General features: G+C 42.6%; 8 protein-coding genes across 25 annotated transcripts in view; 4 read left to right on the plus strand and 4 right to left on the minus strand.

Annotated features, from left to right (window-relative positions):
- l(2)dtl (WD40 domain-containing protein denticleless) overlaps positions 1-1,027 on the plus strand; it is a 3,821-nt gene extending 2,794 nt beyond the window's left edge. For both annotated transcript variants that reach the window (XM_026812555.1, XM_018022427.2), the window contains exon 7: positions 54-1,027. In XM_026812555.1, coding sequence (XP_026668356.1) covers positions 54-920 — 867 coding nt within the window. In that variant the 3' untranslated portion in view covers positions 921-1,027. The remainder of the gene's footprint in view (positions 1-53) is intronic.
- Positions 1,028-1,316: 289 nt separating this feature from the next.
- Mulk (acylglycerol kinase-like protein Mulk) lies at positions 1,317-3,570 on the minus strand. Its single transcript, XM_018022431.2, has 8 exons — positions 3,175-3,570; positions 2,961-3,080; positions 2,479-2,869; positions 2,276-2,394; positions 1,997-2,184; positions 1,776-1,925; positions 1,581-1,708; positions 1,317-1,481 (listed from the first exon to the last, which is right to left on the minus strand). The coding sequence occupies exons 1-8, from the start codon at positions 3,282-3,284 to the stop codon at positions 1,368-1,370; spliced, it is 1,320 nt and encodes a 439-aa protein (XP_017877920.1). The 5' UTR covers positions 3,285-3,570; the 3' UTR covers positions 1,317-1,367.
- Positions 3,571-3,726: 156 nt separating this feature from the next.
- LOC108623755 (transmembrane protein 147) lies at positions 3,727-5,017 on the plus strand. The gene is made up of 4 exons (XM_018022514.2): positions 3,727-3,967; positions 4,059-4,197; positions 4,278-4,499; positions 4,577-5,017. The coding sequence occupies exons 1-4, from the start codon at positions 3,891-3,893 to the stop codon at positions 4,826-4,828; spliced, it is 690 nt and encodes a 229-aa protein (XP_017878003.1). The 5' UTR covers positions 3,727-3,890; the 3' UTR covers positions 4,829-5,017.
- On the minus strand, positions 5,009-11,324 carry LOC108623754 (DDB1- and CUL4-associated factor 8). 8 transcript variants are annotated; one of them, XM_026812548.1, is made up of 14 exons: positions 10,297-10,654; positions 9,969-10,224; positions 8,949-9,484; positions 8,623-8,889; positions 8,363-8,545; positions 8,032-8,291; positions 7,795-7,938; positions 7,437-7,663; positions 7,051-7,216; positions 6,739-6,901; positions 6,459-6,589; positions 6,284-6,403; positions 6,074-6,190; positions 5,009-6,007 (listed from the first exon to the last, which is right to left on the minus strand). In XM_026812548.1, exons 3-14 carry the CDS (start codon positions 9,343-9,345, stop codon positions 5,804-5,806), a joined length of 2,379 nt encoding a protein of 792 aa, XP_026668349.1. In that variant the 5' UTR covers positions 9,346-9,484; positions 9,969-10,224; positions 10,297-10,654; the 3' UTR covers positions 5,009-5,803. The 8 variants fall into 8 exon arrangements, with proteins under 8 accessions (XP_026668349.1, XP_026668351.1, XP_026668352.1 ...); XM_026812550.1 differs by lacking the exons at positions 9,969-10,224; positions 10,297-10,654 and adding an exon at positions 11,239-11,324; XM_026812551.1 differs by lacking the exons at positions 9,969-10,224; positions 10,297-10,654 and adding an exon at positions 10,678-10,845.
- FER (tyrosine-protein kinase Fer) lies at positions 11,056-16,932 on the plus strand. Of its 7 annotated transcripts, XM_018022500.2 has the most exons (16): positions 11,056-11,619; positions 11,684-12,127; positions 12,264-12,437; positions 12,574-12,670; positions 12,768-12,963; positions 13,221-13,358; positions 13,464-13,679; positions 13,769-13,958; positions 14,163-14,342; positions 14,843-15,070; positions 15,180-15,356; positions 15,491-15,704; positions 15,820-15,972; positions 16,112-16,234; positions 16,315-16,437; positions 16,556-16,698. In XM_018022500.2, exons 2-16 carry the CDS (start codon positions 11,915-11,917, stop codon positions 16,696-16,698), a joined length of 2,565 nt encoding a protein of 854 aa, XP_017877989.1. In that variant the 5' UTR covers positions 11,056-11,619; positions 11,684-11,914. The 7 variants fall into 7 exon arrangements, with proteins under 7 accessions (XP_017877989.1, XP_017877992.1, XP_017877991.1 ...); XM_018022502.2 differs by lacking the exon at positions 11,056-11,619 and having other exon boundaries at positions 11,915-12,127; positions 16,556-16,932; XM_018022504.2 differs by lacking the exon at positions 11,056-11,619 and having other exon boundaries at positions 12,092-12,183.
- A 1,313-nt stretch (positions 16,933-18,245) lies between these two features.
- eIF2Balpha (eukaryotic translation initiation factor 2B subunit alpha) lies at positions 18,246-20,145 on the minus strand. Of its 3 annotated transcripts, none has more exons than XM_018022572.2 (8): positions 19,839-20,145; positions 19,657-19,758; positions 19,421-19,560; positions 19,212-19,328; positions 19,003-19,115; positions 18,756-18,900; positions 18,539-18,664; positions 18,246-18,464 (listed from the first exon to the last, which is right to left on the minus strand). In XM_018022572.2, exons 1-8 carry the CDS (start codon positions 19,849-19,851, stop codon positions 18,315-18,317), a joined length of 906 nt encoding a protein of 301 aa, XP_017878061.1. In that variant the 5' UTR covers positions 19,852-20,145; the 3' UTR covers positions 18,246-18,314. The 3 variants fall into 3 exon arrangements, with proteins under 3 accessions (XP_017878061.1, XP_017878062.1, XP_017878063.1); XM_018022573.2 differs by having other exon boundaries at positions 19,835-20,145; XM_018022574.2 differs by lacking the exon at positions 19,839-20,145 and having other exon boundaries at positions 19,421-19,525; positions 19,657-19,748.
- Positions 20,146-20,260: 115 nt separating this feature from the next.
- The window catches only part of scrib (scribble planar cell polarity protein), a 44,289-nt gene continuing 41,989 nt past the window's right edge, over positions 20,261-22,560 (plus strand). Inside the window, exon 1 of the mRNA XM_026812527.1 lies at positions 20,261-20,484. Coding sequence (XP_026668328.1) covers positions 20,461-20,484 — 24 coding nt within the window. The 5' untranslated portion in view covers positions 20,261-20,460. The remainder of the gene's footprint in view (positions 20,485-22,560) is intronic.
- On the minus strand, positions 20,599-22,469 carry LOC113464179 (UPF0746 protein DDB_G0281095). 2 transcript variants are annotated; one of them, XM_026812541.1, is made up of 4 exons: positions 22,020-22,469; positions 21,332-21,954; positions 20,948-21,177; positions 20,599-20,868 (listed from the first exon to the last, which is right to left on the minus strand). In XM_026812541.1, exons 2-4 carry the CDS (start codon positions 21,539-21,541, stop codon positions 20,670-20,672), a joined length of 639 nt encoding a protein of 212 aa, XP_026668342.1. In that variant the 5' UTR covers positions 21,542-21,954; positions 22,020-22,469; the 3' UTR covers positions 20,599-20,669. The 2 variants fall into 2 exon arrangements, with proteins under 2 accessions (XP_026668342.1, XP_026668343.1); XM_026812542.1 differs by having other exon boundaries at positions 21,332-22,027.

The following is a 22,560-nucleotide window of genomic DNA, read 5'->3' on the forward strand; positions in this document are numbered from 1 at the left end:
TTTTTTTTTTTTTTTTTTTTCTTAAATTGCAACGCGATCGTTGTTTTCTGTAGCTGATAACTTGTTCGGACGATTCGTGTCATCGAATTTGGAGAGTCGGCTACGAACATACGAGGGACAACGAAGAAATAGAGATACGTGGTCGCGCAAAACCCGTCTCCCTCAACGATCCATTGGAGAATTTAAAACTGGAAATGACACCGACTGTCACGCGACGTCGTATAGCTCAAGAATCGACTCCAGGATCCGACGACAACACGCCTGGTTCGATCGATCGAAACGACGAAGATGATAAAGACCGGACGAACGTCGTCGACGCTGGTGATAGTTCGATGAAAAGAAGTTATTCCCGAATGATGGGTTCATGGTCCGACGGGAAATTTAAATCGGTTTTATCTCCCATACAAGAGAACGTTCCCGAGTCCGCCACGAAACGAATTCATTTGGAAAATCGCGGTGCGCGAAGATTGTTCAGTTCGTGCAACGACAACAGTTCGTCGTTATACAGAGGCTACGAGTCTGACGAACCAAGTACAAGTTCGACCGGAGCTGTGGAGAGGAAAAATGACGATATTCATTTTTCACCTACGTCGAATCTTCCAAATTTTGTTATCGACGGTACGGCGCCGCATTTGCTACAATTATCGCCACAAAAGTACAAAGAAAACGTCGACTGGTTGACAAGAATACGAAGAGAGAAGTACGAAAAGAAAAGGGGGACGGCGGCGAAAACGGTTTCTGAAAAATTGGCCAGTCCCGTCTCGCACGTAACGCCTGCCAGGAGAAACGGCAGATCCCGCTCGACGGAACCGCAAAAAGTATCTAAAATGCCGAGAAGTCCAGCAACGGCTACCTCACCAGCACCCTCCCTATTAAATTTCTTTAAACTTACCGGGAAAAACTGCAACGACGGTTGTTAGCACTTTAACGATTTCCATGTCGAATTAAAGATGGAAGAAAGGTACTACGATACGGTACGTTCTACGAGAGAGAGAGAGAGAGAGAGAGAGAGAGAGAGAGAGAGAAACGAAACGAAACGTACAGCAGTTTTTAACGACACGATATGAGATAAACGACAGCGAGATTCCTAAGTATTATACGAAATGCAGAAAGGTAGATTATCGTACGTGTACTCAAGTGTCATGTTCGAGTGATAATAGGTTAGGTAACCAAGACATCTTTTATATGTAACGATATAAATTATTTTTATAATATAACATGATTAAAATGGAACGTTTTCGGTAATAATTAACAGCTTCAACTCCAACGTTGTAGTCGAGTTACGCGAACGTGTCGCAAAATGAAACAATGGTGGCTTCGATTGTAAAATTTTATTTACATCATACGCACGTGTAGATGCGTAACAATCAGTCGTTTGTTCGGGAGCAAAATACTTTTACCGCTCGCGGAAGCAATTTAATTTCAACAGGTTTCAATTCGTATTCCTCGTTGTCAATGTACAACGTGTAATCTCTGTCAATCTACAAAAAATGAACGTACACAATACATATAAATACGTGTAATGACTGATTCAATGAATCAGGAAAATTTCATGAATCTGTCTACACACAACTCGATACCTTTCTCGGATTCAATTCGATGATTTTTGCTTCAGTCACTTGCTTGCACAACGACTCGTCGTCATTGTCACGTCGTTCATTTTTCCAGCCTTCGGACACAAACGAGAAATAGCTGATATTCTTTGGACCTAGGAGGAGATGGTCAGAGGTACATGTTCGATTACGATTGTATAGTGACAACGTTTGTTCGGTTACCCATTTTCACTCTCAAACACGATTGCAACAACGATGCATCTTGTAATTTGCCCACGTTCCAGGTTTCTATGTGCAATTCGTTGGTTGATACAGCTAATTCATGAACAACGTCGCAGTCCTCGTTTATGATTTTGCTGTAATCGACGTTTTCTGAAAACACATGACCGATACTATGCACTTACTACAGCCAAGTGACACGTAATAATTTTCAACGTCCGTACCTGTACCGACCACATTTCTCTTCGGCACAAACACTTGCCACCACCTCGCATTCGTATTGAAATATCCACTTTGCGAAGTTTTCAGATTACAACGAGAACAACCATCGCAAGGAAGCGTATACCTCAAAACTGCGTCGCAATATTCGTTTAAATCAATGTTGAAACCATTGAATATGTAAGTCGCGTATCTGCGTAGTATACACGTTTCGAATTAATACCGGAGCTCAGTGTGACTATCGGTCGACTCGACCAATAAATGTACAGGTGGTGTACACGTACTTTTTTAACGGCCCCCAGTACCAGTACTTGTTAGCCGTCGAATTCGCATCTTTCCATGCGCCCCACTCGACCGCTCCCATCGCGTAAATCGGCTTTATCGGTTCCTCGAGATTCTCCTCCTACGCGAGTAGAGAGAGAAACGGGCACAAGTTACAAAAAGTCCTGTGAAATGTCACCGGTGGTGAGACACTGGGGAAGTATACCTCGATCGGTTTAACTTGAATCATGTCCATCATTTTCGATCGTTCATTTATGATTGCCATCGTCGCTTCAATCATTTGCTTCACATCCGATAGGTCGTCGTACTCTTGATACAACGATTTGGCTATTTTGTTTGTTTGCCCCAACGGTAAAATACCAATGGGGCACTGTTTAACCGAGCTCAAGTTATAATCGTACTTTCTCACTAATCCGGTTAAAACATCGGATAAAGTACCGTCACCTCCTGCAACTATTATCGCGTCGGTAGGTGTGTTCAAATTCATTATAATTCTTCTAGCATCGTTCTGCGATTCAGTTTGTATTATCGTTAAAGCGATTCCAGCCAAGTGCAGAAGTGGTTCGCAATAATTTTCGAAGTATTTCTTGGCTTTCCTGAAAGATCATCGAAAAGGTAATCAATGAACGTGTGCATTTCAAAACATGTTTACAAAACATCCATCAACGAAACGTGACAACGTCCAACCCTTTTTTCGCGACTGGATTCAAAATAATCGTTACGTGACGAGGTTTTACAGTCGTTCGGAGAGGAGCATCACCAACGCGAGATACGCTCTCGCAATATTCTCTCATCAGTCGGTCGGTACTGCAAAAGTTTAACTTTGTAACAACACGGTATCATCTCGAACGAGTTTCATAACATTGACAATTGTTCACGGATGTTACAAAAGATGTCTTACTCGTATATTTCCTTGGTGTGTAAACCTCCGTACGATAAGGCCGCGACGCCTACCATAGATTTCTTCCAATGATTTCGTACGGTCCGAAAAAAGTTTAATATTTTCGCCATTTCTACCAAATTTCTTACTTTTTCTTCCAACTTGCAACAAAATGCTTAAGCTCCATAAATGATCCTGCCCCTAATCTACTGATGTACTTTCCATAAACAATTTAACTTTCTTATTATCCACGATACGTTGCCGTAACGCGTACCTATATACATGTTATCAACGTTCACATAAAAATCGAATCCGAACCGCCTGCCTACTACTGTAAAAGAAAAGGACGGGGCACGTGGTGGACACTGGGGTTATGTCATGGACCTGGGTTATGTACAAATACGTCAAATGAATTTGGGGTTGTTCGTGGCGCCATCTAGCGTTCCTGGCTGCAAAATCATTTGAGGTATGTACTGGCACCGAGGAGGATTGCCCAAAAGTCGGTGCCCAAAGTCATTTGAGGTATCTGTATATTTGCAGCCATGAACGCTAGATGGCGCCACGAGCAACCCCCAAAATCATTTGAGATCAGTCGTCAGTGTCAGTGTGTGGTTATTATAGGATATCGCTACTTCACGCCAGTGCACGTGCGTATATGTAGAAGATTTTCGATTGTCGAACGTTGCGCGACGATGAATGACATGCAAATCGAATTAATGTGATATTGTCGGAAAAAAATGACGTTGTATCATTTCGGAAATTGTTTAGCTCTGGTGTACGTTCCATATTATCTCACCTACAAATATTCTGGTTTGTAAGTACATGGAACTGCTGCTCTTAACTACCCCCCCTCCCCCCATTTCTGATCATTATCTCTCCCGTGATTGATATCGACAATTTTTTAGATCGGAATACGGTGCATTTTGGAAATGTATTCAAGCGGGATGCATTTACATATTTACACAATTGGTAAAGATGTTGGCTTTAGCCACATTTTTTCCCATGGCGGATAACATAGGAGACGAAGGCTTCGATCTTGTCGGCGTACGTACATAGTACACAAAAAGATAAACAAGTACGTACCATCGTTGCGAGTTCGAATAATTCCCAAATATACTTTGTAGGAATTTTTAAAGTCCTCCATAGATCTGGCCGACTTGGTAGGGATATTGTTGGTATTGAACGGTATACCCGGCAAAGGACACGCAAAAGTTTTGACCGCCGGGGTCGGTTGGGCAGGCGCGGAGGTATTGCTCACCAGGTTCCTTCTCCTATGGGTAGGGGCAAGGGGTGCAGAATTCGATTGGAAATACATTCAAAAGAGTCTCGAGTCCAACATAAACTTGGTGAGTGAAACACGGTGTATCGCACGAAAAGATAGTTGGTGACTCGTAGCGGTGCGTATATCGTTTGATTCTCACAGGTGCAACATGTGACCACGGCGACGCTCGTATGGTTGTGGTCCAGACACGATTTGAAACGAAGTTTTGTTCCCGTGGTGGTCGGCATGCTCATTCTCACCATCTACAGGCCGCTCATTTTAGATTTCCTTATAGTGTTCTTCCTGACTGGACCATGGTCGACGCTCATTGTCAAAGCGGTTACTACCTTCGTCATGGGCGTTGCTACATTGTACATGTATGCTGGCCTCGCTCGTTCGATCGGCATATTCTGAACGGTAACAATGACACGGTGGACAGAATGTCATGAAACAAATACGTGGAGCGTACTCTGCTGAGAGTGTGATGAACAAGCTTTTGACCTGGTTCTCTGGAAACGAACGGGTTCCAAAAGTATTGGGAGGCTTTTTTTTGCTCAGAAATGCTGTCTGCTGAAACAATAAATTTGCACATTGTTGCTTCGATAACGTTTTTATTTTACGTAACATACAACAAAACTTCCCTCGCGCCGATAACAAATTTACGAATAAAAACAATCCTTTGTTCGTTCACGTGCTACGGGTCTCTTTTCATATTTAGTTTCTGTGTTGTCTTTTTTCTTTTCTTTGTTTTCTTTTTTCCGTTCGTATTCTGTTTCAGTAATAATTGAAACGTAACGTATTGTACTTTGATTCGAATGTTGCGCGAACGGTATTCCGGAACGTTAACTGCTACGTAGAGTAGAAACATCCTTATCGCGAATTTTATGAAACGTTCGGACATCAAGATCTTACAGACTAACACCAAGATCGTATCCCGTCGGTCGGTTGTTCACGTTCGTTCGTGTATGCGGTGCTGATTTGACTCATCTTCTTAGGAACGATGACCTCTCGAATTCGGCAATTACCGGAGAATAATATAAAATTTTAACTACGAATACTTTCTAGAAATAAAACTATATTGTTTCTTATTATCGCCTACTATCATTTACATACGTTTACCGAGTTGTCTTTATACATTTTTGACGCGCCCCGAATCTTGCAATTACACGATAACTAGTATCGTCACTTGTATCATCGGATTACTAAACTGTGGCGGCGGCGGTGGTGGTGGTGGGGGTTGTGAAACGAGATAAATTGAGAGGGGAGTTGAGACCTTTATAGATTCGATTCTTCTTATCCTTCTTCTTGTCGATATTTTTCATAACGTTGCTTTAAATACATCGTACGAATGTCGACGTACGAAACGTTTAGCGATAGCCCACGATACCTCTAAGACGGGGAGCACTGAAATCTTCTAACGCTGTCGCCGTCCGATTGGCTGTCGCTGTGATCGGAGGAATCGTCGTCCAAGGAATCGTCGACATTATCGTCGTCCTCATCGTCGTCGTCGTCATCCTCGTCGTCGCCATCGTCGTCGTCGTCGTCGTCATCGTCGTCGACCGCTCGATTTCGTGGAGTAGAAGTTCTCATACTCTGCACCATGATGCAACGTTCAATGAATCTCGGCAATGATACACGGTGTTCGAGATCGATACGTACCCTGACTCTTTCCGTGTGACGAATGTGTCTCACCAATATCCAGAGCAGTTGACTATCGATCGCATCCGTTTCGCTGTGAGTCTCTTGCGACCTGTTAGTCGCATTCGATGCGACGCACTGCGAAAGATACGTAGCGCGTAGTACGTGCGTAAAAAACAATTGATGCGATTCGCGGAACGTTAGTCATCGTACTTTGTTCGTTATACGTACGTCTTTTAGTTCGTCAAACGGCAGAGGTTTCTTCTTGGTAGGCACCCATATCTTTACGCCACAATCGAGTCCGCTCGTGGCCAAAATAGGAGTATGCGGATGAGGCTCTAAACAATTTACCTATGCGACGGAGCGTTGTTAAACTCGTTTACTACGTTTTCGTTGAATTACATACCACTCCGTTCTCGTCGCCGAACATCCAATTTACGATCGCCTCGCTGTTCTTGTCCCAGATGAATATGTTTCGGCAATCCGATCCGGATATGACGTACTCGCTCTTCGGTCCGAAGAAGTTGACACCCTTCAGTGAAAACAGCAGAAGCAGCAGCAGCAGCAGCAGCAACAGAAACGGTAAAAAAAACGGTACGTATGTAGTAGTGGTATATGGTAGCGTCGAGGGTCGTAACGCGTTTCAATTTTCTTTCCGGACTTCTTGCGATCGTGCTTACACTTACCAGTGGCACTGTTCCTGTGACCTTCGTACTTGTGAGCGAAATCTCCGGGTTGAGGCGACACCGTATCGAATAAATATATATCTTCGTCATTGTAAGACGCAAGAATTTCGGTTCCGTTGTAATTGTACAAGGCGCAAGTTACGTGTACATTCTTGTTCTCGGTCTGCGCAACCGGTGATATGCGTCGATAGTCGGGGCGAGCGTGTACGCGGCGATACAAAGGAAAACGAAATTTTCCGTTAGTGTTCAGTTGTCGGTATACGAATATGTATACGTATACGCGAGAAATAAGAATGAAATTGCCGTACATACCAAATGCTTGGGACACAATTCATAGATCGGCACCGATACATTTCGTCGATCGTATACTTTGACGAATTGAAATTGTCCGCTCACGCAAAATTCGTTGCTACTGAGGGGATTCGAATGAACACTGTACAGTCGTAAACGAGCGGAACCGTTTTTTACCACCAACAACCTGCGCAATCGAGTTTTGTTTGATCATTAAACATATACACATGGAACGCGCCGCGAACAAACGTATACAAGGTATCAAGCAAGCATATTTTGTTCGACCGGGGATCGATCAGACTTGATTCGGATCGCAAAAAATTGCTCGGACACCCTGAACACCCTGGTTCGTAAGCGGAAAGCAGCGAGCAAGCTACGTGTCGAAAGCTCAAAGTTGAAAGGCGTACTTGGTTGGTTTCGATTCTCTGATATCTATGGACAGTACTTTTGCGTCTTCGCCAACAGAAATAATAACGTCTGGTGTGTCCGGATGAAGTGCGAGTTTATGAGTTGGCGCGTTGTGCGTAGCTAATTTTCGCGAGGTACCACGGCCACCCGTTGTATCCAACAAACGTACTTGTCCATCGCGAGCGCACGTAGCCACTAAATGTTCCGCGTAATACATCCATTTGACCTGCCATTTTGAAAAATTATACAAGAACAACGTCAAACGTTTCATACAACAACAACAACAGCAACAAAGACGATAATGGTGGATAGGTAAAAACATTTGCGATCGGACAATGCGGCGAATTGACCACCTACTTGAAAGATATTGCTCTTGTGCTGACTAACGAAATTCGCTCGCCTCCTTCCTCGTGCCCAATCCCATATGACCACGTTCAAATCGTCGGAGCCGCTGGCCAACAAGTTCCCGGCTTTGTTAAAGTTTAAAGCATTGACGCAACCCTAGAAACGTTTTGTAAAAAATCATATTCACAGATTGCATCGTTATACAAGCTTTCTGCTTACATCGACGCGATACCTACCCTCGCTACCTACCTCATGTTCTCTAAGCTCGTATGTAAGCTGGAAGCGTTCTACAACATGTAAGGAACCGTAACATCTACGTGGAAAGAGTGGATTCATGCCCATTTCGCGATGAACGAGTTCCGGCACTACATACCAGCTGGGCTTTGGTACTTTCTTTTTTAAACAGGCAGAGAAGTCTGCCTGCGGTACCTCCGACTCTTCCTCGCTGGCCATGTGCTCCGCCGCACTGGAACGAGAATAGTTCGAAGCGACCGATTCTTCGAAGAGATCTGTAAGCCACAAGAATCGAACGTTCAATGCTTAAGCACCGACGAGGCAATCTTTAACTAGGAGCACTGACTAGCGTTACCAGGTCGAAACGTGACGCGACGAGCTTGTGTACGTGTACCTGCGTCTCCGGCATACGAACCGTCGGTATCCGTCTCTGTCCGTTCCTCGCGTCCACTCGCTTCCTTGAGGTTTCCTGCTGCTGCTGTTGCTACTGCTACTGCTGCTGATGCTGATGCTGATGCTTTCTCGAGTTCTACACAACCGACAAAATCAATTTCGATCGATGCTTCTAATTCCAACTACACATACACACACGCACGGAGTTATTACCTGCCGATCTCATCTCTACGTCTTGCACGAATCTCTCGTTGCAACAACCGCCACCGCCGCCGCCTCCGCCGCCATCACCGTCACCGCCACCACCACCGTCCATCACGGGTTCCTTCGATGTACGCGCTTTGCTCGTACTTTTATCTTCAGATTTTAATTCATTCGATACATTTTCGTTCAACTTTTGATGTTTACTCGACTCTTCGTCGGAGCTGCGGTTACTGTCGTCACAACTATCACCGCCATTCGCTTGAGCTACGATTGAAACTGAAATTAGAAAATTCGAACGATCGCGTAGCAATACTAAAGTCACCAAATTATTCAACCTGCTGCACCTTTTGAAATGCTTCTTTTACATTTATTTTGATTACTAAAACAAGAAGAAGAAGAAGAACTCGATTCGGCATCATTCGACGAGGTCGGGGTATTGTCTTGCGTGGTGTTGTTAGTCTCTGGTGACATTGCAGAATCGCAAACAGAAAACGTTTTCCTCAGAGAAATTTTACACTCGCCATCTTCGAGCTTATCGTCGATCTTGTTGTCATCGATCGTCGTCGTCGTCGTCGTCCTCGTTGTCGTCGTAGCATCCGTGTGTCTGTTATCGTCGACCAAAGTTCCGACGAGCTGTTGTATAGCCACCGTTGCTCCTTTATTGTTAGATGCCGACAACTCGATGTCGTCTACTTCTTTACACATCTCGTGGTAGTCTTTCGAATCTTCCATTATTATTTTTACCTTTTAACTTTTTATGTTTCTATTATTATTATCAGCAAACTGCAACGACGGTCGGTTTCTTGATGATAATCGGTATTTCAATCTTACTGTTCATCTATCGATATCTGTAATGCGATGTTTTCTTTATCTGCAATGCAAATGCGAATAACATGAATTTTCTAATTATTCCGATTGTTCCGCATACACCGCATGTGTGTGTGTATGTATACGTATAATGTTACGATCAACCGCAAACGGGTGGAAAATAAAAATCAAACGATAGGAACGGAGTTGGAAAGAATCTCGCGTTCACCGTCTGTCTTCAGTCTCGGATTTACAATTAGTCTCGCAAAAAACGATAGTTTCTCGGTATCGAAAGTATCATCAAGAATTTGTATATACATTCTACATACGCATACGTATGTATGCGTGTAAGTTGAAATGGAAACTCTACGTGGTCGATCGACGGTTACTGACGAATTTTAAGAAAGGCTAAACACCGAGAACAGATCGCGATCACAGGAAATATGATACCGCGAGCAGTAACACAAGTTTTACGAGATAAACTCTGAACGCGCATTCTGTACGCGAATCGTCGATTGAACAGCAGTTTAACGTTAAGTCGTACCCACCCGATGTACGACGATGATCCTAAGGTGCGAACAAACTGTTACGAAACGTGGAACGATACACCGAACACTAAACCAAGCTAAACCACATCTGCGTAAAATTATTGCGATCTCTACGATTCAGCGCGACGATCGCGAACGAATGTCCCAAATCGTAGTACAACTAGCGATGTCTCCCAAAGTCGGAACGTTGCGGTATACAGAAAAAATACGTGGCACCGTGGATCGTGAATTTAATAGGTTTCACGCTATTTGGTTACTGCGCACACGTTACACATTTGAAACATCGATGACGAGTGACAGAATCAAAATATGTAATGATCGCACTGACCTGTCATCGATGGAAATCGTAGCATGCACTGTACGTTGTACGTGTGTACATGCGTACACACATGTAGCAATACAATATTTTCTGGCGTACTACCCGACGCGAACGTAAACGTTCACGCGTTTAGTTACGCGTTACATAAATTTATTGTTCGTGCCTGTTTTTAAATGAAATTACTGATAAAATGGCCGATACTTGTGAAAGTAATCGCGTTAGCTTCGTAGTATGGTATTGCCAATGCTACTGTTGAGCTAGACACACGCATGCACATGCCGCCACAATACGATACACGATGTCGTTTAATATTTAGTGACCTGATCCGTCGGTCATTTGCACGACCGTACACACACACACACACACACACACACAGGTCCACGCTCTCACTTATACTCTCAGATCGTCGGAGAGAAAACTTTCTTCGTGTCCGTTGAATGTGCCACGCGCGTCAAGTAAATACATGCGAGCTTTCTCTGGCATGCTTATTTTATGTTTAAAAAAAGTAAAGGGCCAGACAAGACGTTGATATCACGATCTACGGAGGGGCGGAGGGGGGGGGATACAGTGAACCTAAGGGATCGTTCACATTGGTCCATAAGGTACGTACGTATGTATGTACGTAAGGTGAGCCATCGTAACTGTCGTAAGCTCGTGAATAACAGGGACGAGGGGTGAATAAAGACTGATCAGAGAAGGATAGATCGACGTCGACACGAACAACCGAGTAGTAAAGATGCGAGTTACGTATGTATGTGCCTGTATGTGCATTACGAGTTAAATATTTATAGCATTTCATTTTCGTAATTTATATAAGTATATGTAACGGTTAACTGCGCAACAATGTCCCATAAACATGAGCAGAAGCAGGATCGACATCAGATCACTTGGTCTTGGACGAGCAATGACAGATTTTACAACAATAAAGAATAACGGTTTCATCATTTTTACCTTTCACAAACGCGTTTTCACATTCCCTTCGACTTTCGATAGTAGTCCGTGTCGTGTCAACGAAAAGGCGCGCGCGTGAGGTAATACATACATACATACAAGTCAATGCCGATTTTCATAAAAACAACTTTATTATGGATGGATTGGCGGAACAGGAAATATGGTAGCAGTGAAGATAAAACCGTAGACATTCTCATTGGTCCCAACCCAAGTAGTTCCAAGTTCGAGAGCCCCTGCAATAATCGCAACGCGCATCGTCGATGTTAATTCGTATGGATTCGTATTTCGTGACGGTATTTTCGGGAATAAAAGTCAATTTTTGCTGTTTGAGGTCTATTTAAATATAAACGTTGATCTCAGCCAGCTGAAGTAATCGCGAATGTATGTATGGATGAATGATATGGAGTGTAGGGGCGTCGAATTAAATAGTGTGTACTACATGTAGATACAGGAATGTTTAGGATGCGGTATGTTGACCGACGACGACGACGACGAGTGATCCGTTAACCGTGATAAACCGTTCGAACCTAAACGTCGAAAGACCATTTGCTACCATTAATTGACATTATTATACTCGTGCAACGTAAGAATGAATCTTCGCTCGTGACACGTTCAAAGAACTTAATTGAAAAGAGTCCGAGCGGCGTATTTGGTTGTCGCGCACGATCGTGTCGGGATGGGATTTTCCTCGAGCTTGCAAGGGCAGTCTTCGCACGAGGCGTTACTAGCTCGTCAGGATGCCGAGATCAAGCTACTCGAAACGATGAGACGGTGCCTGACGATTAAAGTCAAGTCGGATCGCGAGTATGCTTCGACGATCGCCTCTCTGACGACGCAAGGGAAAAAGATCGAGCGTAACGAGGATCTCGTCGGTAGCCTGATAGCCCAGGTAAACCTCGTTCATCAAGATCGTTATGTTTCACGTTCACGTCCGCGTGCTACCTAGTATGTTCGTGTCTCCTCTTCCGAACGACCGACGAACGCGATCTGATCTGATGCACGTCTTTCACATCACGTTGTTGCAGAGTTGGAAGGACATTATGGACTCTATCGATCAAACCGCCAAATTGATCAAGCAGCAGGCAGATTCGATAGAAAGCATAGTGATCGAACATGTCACGACGCTATGTTCCGAAAGAAGGAGAGCCAGAAAACTGTATCAGGAAGAACAGACATGGTTGAATAATCAGTTTCAACAGGTACCTACTACTTTTATAGCTAGACGGATGCATAGATCACAGAATGCATAGTGTACAAAACTCGATACATAGACATAAAGTCAGTCATCGGAACAAAATCCAGTCCATAGACATTACATTTTTTTTTTTCTTTCAGTTAACAGAAGAAGTTGCCAGGAAGAAGATGGAGTATCAGAAGAATCTGGAGATGTACAAGTTAATGAGATCTCGTTTCGAAGAACATTACATAAAATGTAACGGTCGATCGTTCGAGGCTCTTGATCGTCAGCTATATAACCCCGTAGACGAAAATCGATCGCTCTTTTCTTTTCTTTTCTTTTCATGTCACAGCTGGCAGAGTCGGCAGAAAGTTGGACGAAGTAAGAGAGAAATATCAAAAAGCCTGCAGAAAATTGCATCTTACTCACAACGAATACGTGTTGCTGTTGGGTGCCGTGACGGAGTGTGAACACGATCTAAGAACTTGTTATTTACCAAGTCTGCTTCACAGACAACAGACGATTCAGCAAGAGTTTGTAACTTCGTGGTAAGCGCGTCCAATTTATTCGAATAATTAGACGTTTATTTTCTTCGCGCCCTATTCCGACTACTCATTAACAGCAATTACTTTGCACAAAACTTTCAAAAGCAAACGCATAGCTTTAAGGATATAACTCGTATAAAAGAACAGGAAAAGAAAAAGGTAACGACGACGACGACCAGTTACGATATGATGTAATTATCGACAGCGATAGCGGTATCCGATGCACTGTAAATCTAAGAATCCTGTTGTTTGCATGATAGGAAAACCATACTTCAGGATATAGTGAAGTATTCTGATTTTACGACAGATCAATTTCAAGAGATACACCAACGAATGCAGAAGGCTGTAGATTGTGTGAAACCCGTAGACGAATACAGGGACTTTATAGGAAAGCACAGGTGGGCATGGACACTATTCAACGGGCGCATCGCTTTCCAAATACCGTGCGCGCGCGTGTGTGCGTGTATCTTACGATTACTGACGTATGCCGATATTTGACTCAGAACGCGGCCAACGTCACCGATCAGGTTTACTTTCGACGAGAATCTTGTAGACGATACTTCGGGGAAATTATTGCCAAATAAATTGACGGTAGATAATTTGACCATCGATTGGCTGCGGAATCGGTTAACGGAATTGGAAAACTTTTTGAAAGCCACGCAGCAGCAACAGAATCGACAGAATCCTCAATATCCTTTGGAAAATAATACCGATTCCAAGTAAGCGACCAAACGTGTTTTGCACGTGTTTTAAGTTTCCCCGTGTAGTCGTTGTCTCGCGTACGAGTTGCCCCGTTTCTCATTTACAGAACGTCAGGCTTGGACTATTCTCGCGAGAGGGAAGAGTTACGGTTACGATGTCACGAGAAAAAGCTTCAGCGGCAAGTCGAAGTGATTCGAGCTGCATTGAACGAGCTAGGATGCGAGGAATTGCCGCTCGGATACGATCTGTCAATGGAAACTTCTTTCACCGATTCACCCTCTATGAGCAGTAGCAAGGTAATCTCGAGTGACAACGTATAAAGATAATGTACGATGGATGCTGGTCCAAGATAGTTCTAGATCTTCTCTTTTCGAAGGAAAATCATTACGTAGTTATCATGTTTCAAATAGTTTCTTCGATTATAATCAAGTGTGTGTGTGTGTGTGTGTGTCTTTGTTGGAGGATCAAACGTTAGTTAGCTGACGATGCTGGCCTTGCAGAAAAATGCGGCAGATATCGGTTTCTTTACCGTACGAAGGAATCAACGATTCATGACAATATTTAAATCACCCTTCAAATCGTTACCCGTTATGATGACGATACAAAATGGTACAAAAGTTGGAACGGTTAGATCGAATAGCGAAGGTCCTGCTTCGAACGCGGATAACATTCTACCAGTTGTACGTCTCTTTTACGTATATACGTATACATACTTGGTTTCTTGCACAAATACGAACTTGTGGCTTTTTATAATTGCTTCGTATAAATCATTGATCTTGATAAACGTTTACACATATGCGTATGTACGGAACGTTTGATCAACGACGATCGGACAGGATCGTCTCGTAACGCCAAGCATGTTTTCATTGCATGCATCAAATAAACAAAACGATTGCAGTGTTCGATTGTTCTTTAAATAACAACTAACATTTTTAACGACGCGTTTGACAAGTAGTCGAATCGTGACATGGAAGACTGGACGCGTCAATGTAGAAAGAAACAGAGAGAGAGAGGGAGAGAGAGAGAGAGAGAGAGAGAGAGAGAGATTAGATTATTTTTATTTAACCAGAGAGACAGAGGCACACCTTTTATCTTACGAGATACACCGGGTATTACTACCGGATGGTACTCGAATTAATTTCGTTGTTATACACACGTGCACGTACGCATACACGCGCAGGTACCGTTTCGTGGAATTTCAAACTTGACGGCTAATCAAAAGGGAAACGGCGATCTTATGGAAGAGGAATGGTTTCATGGCGTATTGCCGAGAGAAGAAGTCGTGAGATTACTCGTGACCGAAGGGGATTTTTTAGTACGAGAAACGACTAGAAACGACGAGTGCCAAATAGTTTTATCAGTTTGCTGGGATGGACATAAACATTTTATCGTGCAGACCACCCCCGAGGTAAGGGTGGCCGACAGACATATTTACGCAGCGGCGGCGGCGGCGTCAGCGGCGAAAACCTGCACAGTGAACAGTAGAAGCAGTGCAACTATATTCGTATTAATTTTAGGGACATTACAGATTCGAAGGTCCCACGTTTCCGTCGATTCAAGAATTGATCAGGCATCAATGGTTATCAGGTTTACCAGTGACCAGTCGATCCGGAGCCATCCTCAAGACACCGATTCCACGCGAACGTTGGGAACTCAACAACGACGATGTGATCCTTCTGGATAAGATTGGACGGGTATGTGGGTGTACGGGAACGTAAAGAAGCGAAGGATAGAATACGTATCGTACATAGGTATAGAGAGAGAGTAGGTACACGTAGAGAGAGAGAGTAGTAAGTAGTCGTAAAACGGATCGGGGCCACGTTTCCAGGGCAACTTCGGAGATGTGTACAAAGCGCAGTTGAAGACTTGTAAGACCGAAGTAGCCGTGAAAACTTGCAAAGTAACGTTACCGGACGAACAAAAGCGTAAATTTTTACAAGAAGGACGAATATTAAAACAGTACGATCATCCGAACATAGTTAAACTCATCGGGATTTGTGTTCAGAAGCAGCCCATTATGATCGTGATGGAACTGGTACCCGGTACGTGGTAGCTGCTAACGTTCTCTTGCTAAATTGTCGAGAGAAAGGTCGTCGTCGTCGTCGGTCATCCGATGATGTGATGTGTAGTAACGTAGTTTATTCGTCGACGCAACAGGTGGTTCCTTGTTACCATACTTGAGAAAGAATGCCAGCGGTATCACGCAACAGGAACAGCTTCGAATGTGCAAAGATGCGGCTGCAGGTATGCGCTACTTGGAGTCCAAATATTGCATTCACAGAGACTTGGCCGCGCGGAATTGTCTCGTAGGTAATTGGATATGCGTGTGTACATATATTTTCTTTCTTTCTTCCTTTCTGTCTTTCTTTCTTTCCTTCTTTTCACACCCATCATCCATCGTCAAAAATCGTTTTCGTTCCACGAATCTTATATTTGGTGTGGCTCTCAGGATACGAATCAATAGTAAAGATATCAGATTTTGGAATGTCACGTGAGGAGGAAGAGTATATAGTTTCGGATGGTATGAAACAGATTCCGATCAAATGGACTGCACCGGAGGCGTTGAATTTTGGTGAGCAACGCATAAAAAGCTCCATCGGTTTCATCGGCCTACAATTCAATAGTCTCCTTCACGAGTATCATTTATTTTAGGCAAATATACGTCGCTTTGCGACGTATGGAGTTACGGAGTTTTAATGTGGGAGATATTTTCTAAAGGCGGTAATCCGTATAGCGGAATGTCGAACTCTCAGGCTCGCGAGAAGATCGACGCAGGTAGGACGATGACTCGCGCGTATAACTAAACGAGATACGTAATATATACATATACGTTGTAGTCGCGAAATGACACGCGCACGCAAATAACATAATTCGTTTGTTCACCTCATGACAGGGTATCGAATGCCGGCACCGGAAAACACACCCGACGAGATATACCGTTTGATGTTACGGTGTTGGGAATACGAGCCGGAGAAACGTCCGCATTTCGACCAGATCTATACGGTCGTCGAGACGCTGTCTCAAGCGTATTTATAATATGTATCTACCGCGTGTAGGAATCGGTGCTATCTCTTCGCTCGCGGGTAACATTTTATTTTCTTTTCCGTTTTTTTTTTTTACCTCGTTTATCAATTACAATGACATGTAAATGTACTTTTACTGTATTTATACGTTATCGTCTATGGAACGTGTAAATACGTAACAAGTGATACGACACACGAGGCAAGTTGAATTGCGAGCCATTTATAAATGAAGCGTCCTCACACTCAACAACGTCTCTCCCTCTTCTCATTGTTCAACTGGAATTTCATAGATCACTCGTCCGTCCAAATAATTAAGTATTGTAGTTAAATAATGCTTCAATTCGGAACCATCGACGGTCAATCTGTTGGACGGTCGATCGGTCTGTCTGTCAGTATTTATTCACAAAGGAATTACCGGAAATCGTAAAACTTGCCAATCATTGCTATGCAATACATAAACTACGTTTTAAGGATGTATTGGCTATACAGTCAATCCCAAAAGTTTATGCACTTTAGAAACGCATTTTTTAAAAAGAAATCAGACGTCGGAAGAACAATGCTAATAATAAACAACAAAAAAAATTTTCGATTTTTCCGAGATTTTTCCAAGGGGTACCCCTTCAATTTCTTCCAAATTTTCGTTTTTGGCCAATAACTCGCAAACTGTTGGAGATACGGGAAAATTGCAAGATACCTATTTTGTAGAGGGCGACGAGATCTACAATTTCCATGTAAAAATATTTCGCTAACGTTAATAGTTTACGAGATATTTGCAAAAAACTGTTTTTTCGTTTTTTGTCAATAACTCGTAAACTATTAATGGTAGCGAAAACTTTTTATACAGAAATTGTAGATCTCGTCGTCCTCTACAAGAAAGGTCCTATGCAATTTTCCCGTATCTCCAAGGGTTTAGGAGTTATTGAAGAAAAACGAAATTTTTTTGTCAAAAGTTCGCCATTTCGACGATGGGATGGTCGGATTTTGTCAACATCAATAAAATGCCAAGTAATCATACGTAACTCGTTAAATATCGAAGTTAAAAGGAAAACAACTTTTATTTGATGTATTTTTGGCAATTTTGAAAAAAAAAAATTGTCGTTAGCGTCAATACTTAATTGGATATTTCCTTCTATACTTTTTAGCATGTACCTATTTATTATTAGCATTATTCTTCCGACGTCTGATTTCTTTTTAATTATAGGAAATGCGTTTTTCTGAGGTACATAAACTTTTGGGATTGACTGTATAGACAGTACATCCTTAAATATACGGGACGTTAAATATTCATTGATATTTAGCGTATTGTATATCGCGTATACATAAACGTCTATGAACTGTAAGAGTGCTTCTCGCGGTCCCTCCTAATGACGATCATCTCGTACGAAAATAATTAAATTTCTCTATTGTTCCATAGTACGCTTTCTATCGCGTGGTTTACTTATATAACTGCAGTTTAAGAAAAAACGAACATTTTGTTATTTTCTCCAATACTCATACGTCACGATTATAAGAAGAGGAAGACGAGGAGGAGGAGGATCGAATAAAAGTTGTACCGTGAGGTTTTCGTAAAATGGTTGGATTTATTGCTGTCGTCGTCGTCAGAAGTTTGTCGTGCGCAACATACTAGTTTTACAAATATAATTTAATAAGTTCGTCACTCACAGCAGAAGGCGTTAGTATACCCAGATCGGTAAACAGGAGACTGATATAATGCGGTGGCGTATAATCGACCAACGGATGTTCTTTCCGCAAATCTTTTTTCAACGTACTCGCCGTGTACTGTGAACGCAAAATGAAAATGGAACGAAATTCTTTCAACAACGTACAACATGCATCGCGCTCGAGTGTTTTACCTTAAATTCATTCGGAAGATCGACTTGATTCAAGGGATATATCCTTGAAAATTTGAAACTCTCCGTCAAAACGTAGAAAGGTTTCTTCACTTCCTTCGCGCACATGGCCATCGTGTATGTTCCCACCTATCGCCGGCACGGGATAAAAGATGATCGTCGATGGAGATTACGATTTTTTAGGCAATGAAAAATCGATTAATTGAAAACTTGTTAATACCTTGTTTATAACGCCGCCACTTTCTGCTACGCCTTCGGCTCCTACCATCACCATGTCCACTTGTTCCATCACATACCCCATCGCAGAATCTAATATCAGCGTGCAAGACACTCCTAATTTCGTTAGATCTCGACACATTTCCTCTCTGTGCGTGGTAAAACCGTGTATCATGTAATATCATCACACACATGAAATATTCGAATTGAAATATTCGAATTTACGTATCTGCGAGATCAGCCGTACTTACCCGCTATCGTCTGGAGCAGAACACGTCACATACACTTGGAATATCTTGTTACTGTCGACTGCCCCTTTCATCGCTTGCAACACGACTCTCGATTTTGAATGTGTAAGTATTTTCTGAAAGAAATTGTCGAAATCCAACGAAACTCAATCGACACATCGATATATACACACGAAAGGTATATATAAAAAAGAAAGCGTAACAAAACCTACAGAACCATCCTTGATGAAATGTGCCGCTACTTTAGCCACCTTTCCTCTGGCAGCCACCAGTTTTTCATAAAACATGTTGCCTCTGCGTAGCATGATTCCTTTGCATTCAGCTATCGACTAACGACGATACACGTAAATATGAATGAGACACAACATTGGATATACACATGCATACACGGTGAGAGGAACTAAGGAAGAAGAAATCTTACAGGAGTGTCGAGCGTGGCCAAAGTTATAAAACGGAGGAACAATTCACTACCAGATGCTATGGCTGTTACTGGGTTCTCCGTAGATCTCATCGCATCTATCGCATTCTGTAGACAATATCTGAGTTCTTGAACAGTTTCAGCTGTAATCAGCACAGAAATGAAACGACGACGACGAGGACAGTACTCTTCGCTACTCGCTCAGATGCATAGAAACGTATATCTACTTAGATATTTACACTTTGAATATTCCAAAACTTTCAGCAATGTACGGATGGCAGCCATTCCAGCGGAGACATCCTTTTCGTCTTTAATAATGCCATTGAAATAACGACAAATTTCTGTAAGAGAAAAAACAACGACTGACAGTGTGACAGATTCCATTAAACTCGTCGGATCGAATATTTGATTACTTACTTACCGTCTTTTTCCATGATCCTCGATCTCGTTCCGGCGGACACTTTACGAACAAAATTTGCAAATGTCCATCGTTATAGGTTAAACGCACGGTACGCAAGCATCTCTTTTCAGTCACGTCTCGCGACGCAAATTTTACTTAGTTCTCGTTCAAATCGGATACGATAGAGACTAGAGAGTGACGAGTAGTTGAAATATCTTAAACAATCTCTTAAAAAAATCTTGAAACTCCTAGACGATCGAGACCGTCGTGCATCCAGCCAACGCATTCAGTGACCGGCCCAACAGCAACAGCTGGCAAACACGAAACACGAGGTACTCAGGTACTAGTGGCTGCTACTGCTGCTAGTGGCGCTATTGGCGTTGGTGAGATTGAATTGTGATGGGATGAATGAAGCAGCTATTAGACAAGGAAGCACGACACGTAGTAGCGTCGTGTCGTATTACTCTCATTATCAGACCGTTTCAAACCTAATAAATAGAAAGTGAGTGCGAGGAGTGTCTCGGGTGTCTTGCTGTGCAGCATCAGAATATAGCTACGCGAAATCGCTAGTAAAGCAGAGTTATCTTTCGTATTTTCGTAATAATCAATCGTTCCAAGCGATAAGACGTGACAACGAAATGTGATGTCTGAATATAAAACCAAAAAGGTAATTTTTCGTTTTTTCTTAATTATCCCTAAACGATCGGAGTTCCAAACGAATTATAATCCATGAGTGACGACGAATGAGCTGGTTACAGAAAAAAATATGCAACGAGATACGTTTCGATTTTTTTCTTGCCTTTTACTCCACGATTATCATCAGTCGACTCATCGACGTTACTCGATGACTCTTTATCTCGTCGGAAGATTCGCGCCACCGTAATAAAACGGTTGACAATAGTAGGATTGTACAAGGTGTCGACGTTCCCGCGAATATTTCTTATGAAGTATTTCGTTCAATTGATTTAACACGGAGCAAAACGTAACATTTTTCATATAATGGTCGAACGCGATTGCTCTATTCTTCTGACGATTGCTCTGCATCGATCTTCTGGAAAAGAAATATCTTCCTTCACCTCGGGACGATTCAGTATTTTTCGCGCGGTTAACGATCGCTTAACAATTTTTACCGAACGATTTTCTTTTCCTTATTCAGCTTAACTTCGTCCCGCTTCTCGTCCTCGTTCTTTATTTTTCCAGCCGTAGAATCAGACTTTGCTGTTATCGCTTCTTGTTGTTGTTGTTGTTGTTGTTGTTGTTGTTGTTGTTGATGTTCGATTACCATCTTGAAATGTTTCCTAGGGAGCAGCCTCTTTTCGTTTCGTTCACGTTTCACTTGCTGCCTTTTACATTGCGTTTGCTTCTTCGTACAAGAGAACGATGAAAACGAAAAGGACAGAAAAACCGACATATATGGAGTAAGAGGGGGACGGGGGGCTGGTGCTAGGAGCCCCAGGAGTAGAGAGAAAATATGTGAATGAAAAGAAAAGCAAAGCTATGCTACATCACCACACCTGTTGAATGATTCTCTTCCACTCGGCTTTCGCCAAATTTTCCATTAACTTTTGTTGTTGTTCAGTTTCAATTTTCTTAAGCATTCGGCGATACTCGACAGTCTTCTTCTTTTTCCAATCCTCGAACGATAACGACAACTTGTTTGATCTTGTATATTGACGTGGCTGGTCCTGGCTCGACCTAAGCCGCGCGTAAGCGCGTATACACATACAAGCACGTATACTACTAATCGTTTGCTTTTTGTATAGATAAATTAATAACTAACGGCGGCTGGGAAATGAAATCGTATTTGTGACAAAAATAATAACCCGCGAATTTCATCCGTTTGTTTAATTCGATTACTCCAGATTTCTATAACTTTGGTATCGTCATTGCCAGCGTTTTCTGCTTTCTTCGAATTGTATGAATTATTATCGTCGTTGGTACCATCTGTGAATTCTCCGTAGCGGCGGTGGTGTTTGTGATGATTGTTGTCACTTGTTATTAAAGTTGAAACCAACTCCTGCGATCCTGTTAGCTCCGAACCTGGTTTCGTTTCGTTGTTATTCTCTGGTTGAATTTCGGGTAAACGTTTGTATTTGTGTCGCCGCAATCTGCGGTGTTCTACCGTTGCCGATATGTCCTTGTAATTATATAGATAATCGAATCACAGATTGTTCTCCCTATCCTTGTCACTGCTGCTCATACCTGTGCGTTTGCAGATTCCGTTTTATCGTCCTGGTCACGATCCTCCGCCGCCGCCGCCGCCGCCGCCGCCGCCGCCGCCGCCGTCGTCTCGTTCGATTCCGATGACCTTTTACTACCGTGCCATTTCTTATAGATCATTCGATGAAAATGTATCATTTGATCTGTACGAAACATCGGAACAATGCAATTATTTATCGGTTAACGCGCGATAGAAGAAAGGTGAAACCATAACTGTTATTTTCTGGTTCTCCATTGATCATTTGTTCGACGAGATTTTCGAGATTTTGTACCGAAGCGCTCTTGGCTCTCATCCCAAATCTCATTTCTTGCAAGCTTGCGCTTGTGTTTGATCTTGGTGGTTCGGGCTCAATGGTTGCAGTCACATCAGTAATTCAAATATCAAATTTCCAGTTTGATGCGGGGCTATGAAAACGCGAGTGAGACCCGAAGTCTCTTAAAATTTATTTAATTTTCGATATCGGTAACACGACACGTTATTACGAACTATTCGTGCTATTGTATCGAATAAAATTAATAGGTA

The sequence above is a fragment of the Ceratina calcarata genome, unplaced genomic scaffold, assembly GCF_001652005.2.
Source record: "Ceratina calcarata isolate Rehan_Ccalc_2016 unplaced genomic scaffold, ASM165200v1 scaffold289.2, whole genome shotgun sequence".
Lineage (NCBI taxonomy): Eukaryota > Metazoa > Arthropoda > Insecta > Hymenoptera > Apidae > Ceratina > Ceratina calcarata.